Genomic DNA, 3,644 nt, shown 5'->3' with positions numbered 1-3,644 from the left:
ATCCATCCATCCATCCATCCATCCATCCATCCATCCATCCATCCATCCATCCATCCATCCATCCAATCAAATACATCGTATAGATACTGTCTACTGCAGCAGCCGCTCCAAGTCTTTTATTATTCCAGATAAAGAACTAAGAACATATTTTGTTCAAGAGGAAATTCAAAAATAAGTTGAAAAGAGTCAAGTCTCTGTTCTTTCTTTGACTTCCTTGTTTTGATCCTTATGTCCATAAGAGAGGATATGCAGATTTCTAATTAGAATACGTCTGAACTTGTTACTGCTAAAATAGAGTAAAATCAATAAAGATGTTTTCTTTGGACCATATTTTTTGCGCTTGAAATATTATTTTTTTTATCTCCGATAATCCGCCTGTGGGATGATCTCCTTTCAGAACGCTCCGTGCTTAGAAAGAGATGATTGATGGCACAGGATCCATTCCACAGTTTGTTTCTCCAGTGGACATGCATGGACCAGCAGGAACATGAAAAAACAGAAAATAAGCACCGCTTGTTGCCGAGCGCCACAGGAGAAACTTGACCCAAGGCAGAAAAGCCCCAGACGCTGTTTTTCCAGCCTCTTTGTGGACATTATAGCAATTGTTTTCTACGGCTTTGTCCCCCCACACACTCTGAAATGCATCCACAAAAATGGAGATTTGAACCAGACACTGAAATTATACAGCGTAAGGTCCAAAACAAATCACTGACACCAGGAATAACGACAGACTGCGATACATTACGGACACGAGGTCACTCTGCAGCAGACGGAGTCTCTCCCCACATGACAGATTAACCTATCAGGAGTCCTCAAGGATATTTATACACGAACCATAAATGGTTGGTGATCCTCACAAGTGCAGCACAGTTCGAGCCAAATTTGCCATCTCCAAATATTTATTTTTATCAAGAAAACCGCAGTAACGGTTACTCTTGAACCGTATCGTATAAACACAACGCTGCAGCCAAAGCCGCATGCAATACGCTTTGCATCCAACACATGGGGCTTGCCTAAATATACCTCCATATACGCTGAAATACCTCAAGCAAGGCCGTGTGTTGGGCCACAGGTCGGTGTTTGGAAGCCGTGGCCGTGCTCTGGATCTCTCCAGGTCCCGGGCCAAGTAGAATCTGGAAATAGTGACTGACTGCGGTTTGAGAGAGACTGAGCAGCACTCTAATTAAGCTCTGTCGCATAATGAGGCTCACTGCTGTTCCATGTCACTCGATTAGTAGCTTGCGGTCGTCTGAAGCTATAGTTTGGGGTTTGTGGGGGTGGGGGATCACATCTGGGGCAAAGAGGGTAGGAGCACAACAGTGATGGGACGAGAAGAGACCTTGTTGTGGAAGACGCAGCGTTCCACTGGGTCTCCCTGATTAGAATCCAATTGCATCTTAGGGGTACATTGTGGAAATCTCGTAACACCACTGTAGACTTGCAGGGCTTGTTGCAATATTTATACTCGGTAATGGAAACTGTGGTTTGAAGAAGATGCACAGAAATGGGAGAAAAGATAAACAAAAAAGGATCAGTTTGAGTTTGATTGCGAGAGAAAAACTGGATTGTTGCTACAGAGAAATTTGCAATCATGCATCAAACTGTGAATTTGATAGTAAATGTGTGCAAAAAGAATCCACTGAATGGTATGGACAGAGGGTATCCAGACTTTTTGATATATGGACCAAAAATTGTCAGGTCAAAAGTAAAAAAAAAAAAAGAGATAAAGTCAAAGTCACCCTTGTGGTAAAAATCTCTGGATAGATGATGGTCTACTTACAAAAACATGATTACTTAAACTCAAATGTGTATCATACACAACATTTTCCATTGTAAGAAATTATGTTGGTAATTGTTTTACCCTGATTAAAAATAAAATCTCTCCATCTGCATCAGCCACCTGCGCTAGACAGGACAAAGTTGTGTTATTCTTGAACTGCAGTTGGGGCCACAAAAAATAAATCCAAGGGTCACGAATGGCTCTTGGATTGGCACTTTGGACACCCTGTATGTGATTTAACACATTTAAGAGCTTAACTATAAGAATATACAATGCAATAGAAAAGTCTTCAAACCTCATGAACCTGTTTACCTTTTTCACTTTGCAAACACAAATTTAGTCAACTGCTGTCATTTTTAAATGTTTCATGCTAATATATTTGACAGACAAATTTCAGTGATTTTTTTTTTGTTTTTATTGGATTTTATGTGACAGACCAGCCACGCAGTTTATAAATTTGAAGTGGAAGGAAAACGATTCACAACTTTGCAACATTTCTCAAGTACAAATGTGGAAAAAGAAAAAAATGGGTGTATATTTTGTATTTTTCTCTGTTATCTCTGCATTAATGTAGCTTTTCTCAGGGGTTTGTTAGAAAACACTGTTGAACAAACAGCATCATAAAGAACAAGAAACACAACAACTGGCAAACAGGTTTGGAAGAAGGTTGTAAAGCAGGATTAAGTAAGGAAACGTTATTCCAAGCTTTAAACATCTCGATCCGTGATACAAAATCTAAGTGGAAAAAGAGCATGGCAAACTGCAAACCTTCCAAGACATAGCTATCCAGCTACACCGGCAATCCAGGCAAGGAGAATATCAATTGAACAAGGATATTCATGGTAACTGACAGTGGTACGAAGAAAGTTACTGTTGAAACAAACTCATAAAAATGTCTGTGTGCAGTTTGTCATACGCAAGAATTCTGGAAGCACGTGGAAGAAGGCGACCAGGTTAGACCAAAAATGAACTTATCAGGCCACATACAAAACTGTACATTTGATGGAAAACCTGGGAATTTGGTCAGAGTTGATGGTGAAAAGGGAACGGGACAAAAACAGGATAAAATCCTGTCGGATGCTGCAAATGTTTTGAGACCGGGGTTTGAGGTTCACTTTCCAGCAGCAAAACAACCCTAAACATGCATCCAGAGGGACAAAGGAATGCCTCAGATTTATTCATATTTACATATCCGTTTGTTACAATGGCCAAGTCAAAGTTCAAAATTAGATCCTCTTAAGGATTTGTGGCAAGGCTGAAAAAATTATGGTCACAGACTGCCCCAATTAAATTGTCCTGAACCTGAGTTATTTACCCTTAAATTTAAGTTTATGGCTGCACCATAGAAAAATATGAAAAATTCCAGCGGATAGGAATACTCTCATGCAGCACTGAAGAGGTACAAATCCCTGCCATGTAGTTTGCAAACAGGCAAATGAAAGGAATGCTTGTGGCTGTGTACGCTGCATGAGTTTTTCGACTCATTGCCAGAGGTTGCGTGGGTGTTTGTGGGAGCTTTCATGACAAGTGGAAGCGGAAACGTTGATATTCGATTCTCCAGCCAATCAGAGAGTTGGGTTCAATGTGTGGGTCTGGTCTGACAATACAGCCGGACTACAGTATATATTGACCTTGACTTTGGGGACAGAAACAGAACAAGACATCGGAAGAAAAGCAACCGATAAAATAATAGCTTGACTACAGAGAGAACCAAATCTACAAGACACCATGAAGACTCTGGCTCTGCTCTCCATCTGTGCTCTTCTGTCGGTGTGCTGGTCCATGGGAGGTACGGAGAAAAACCTTTGTATCAAATGTTGTTGATGTCAGTGATATGTGTGTGCGTGTGTGTGTGTGTGTGTGT

General features: G+C 40.8%; 1 protein-coding gene across 2 annotated transcripts in view; it reads left to right on the top strand.

Annotated features, from left to right (window-relative positions):
* Positions 1-3,423: 3,423 nt before the first annotated feature.
* Positions 3,424-3,644, top strand: part of bglapl (bone gamma-carboxyglutamate (gla) protein, like) — a 1,651-nt gene continuing 1,430 nt past the window's right edge. The window contains exon 1 of one of the 2 annotated variants that reach the window (XM_007551656.2): positions 3,424-3,569. In XM_007551656.2, coding sequence (XP_007551718.1) covers positions 3,509-3,569 — 61 coding nt within the window. In that variant the 5' untranslated portion in view covers positions 3,424-3,508. The remainder of the gene's footprint in view (positions 3,570-3,644) is intronic. The other variant, XM_007551655.2, reaches the window with a different exon arrangement.

Source organism: Poecilia formosa, unplaced genomic scaffold (genome assembly GCF_000485575.1).
Source record: "Poecilia formosa unplaced genomic scaffold, Poecilia_formosa-5.1.2 Scaffold43, whole genome shotgun sequence".
NCBI classification, from domain to species: domain Eukaryota; kingdom Metazoa; phylum Chordata; class Actinopteri; order Cyprinodontiformes; family Poeciliidae; genus Poecilia; species Poecilia formosa.
Note: the sequence above shows the minus strand (reverse complement) of the source record. Positions and strands in the feature narration are given on the sequence as shown.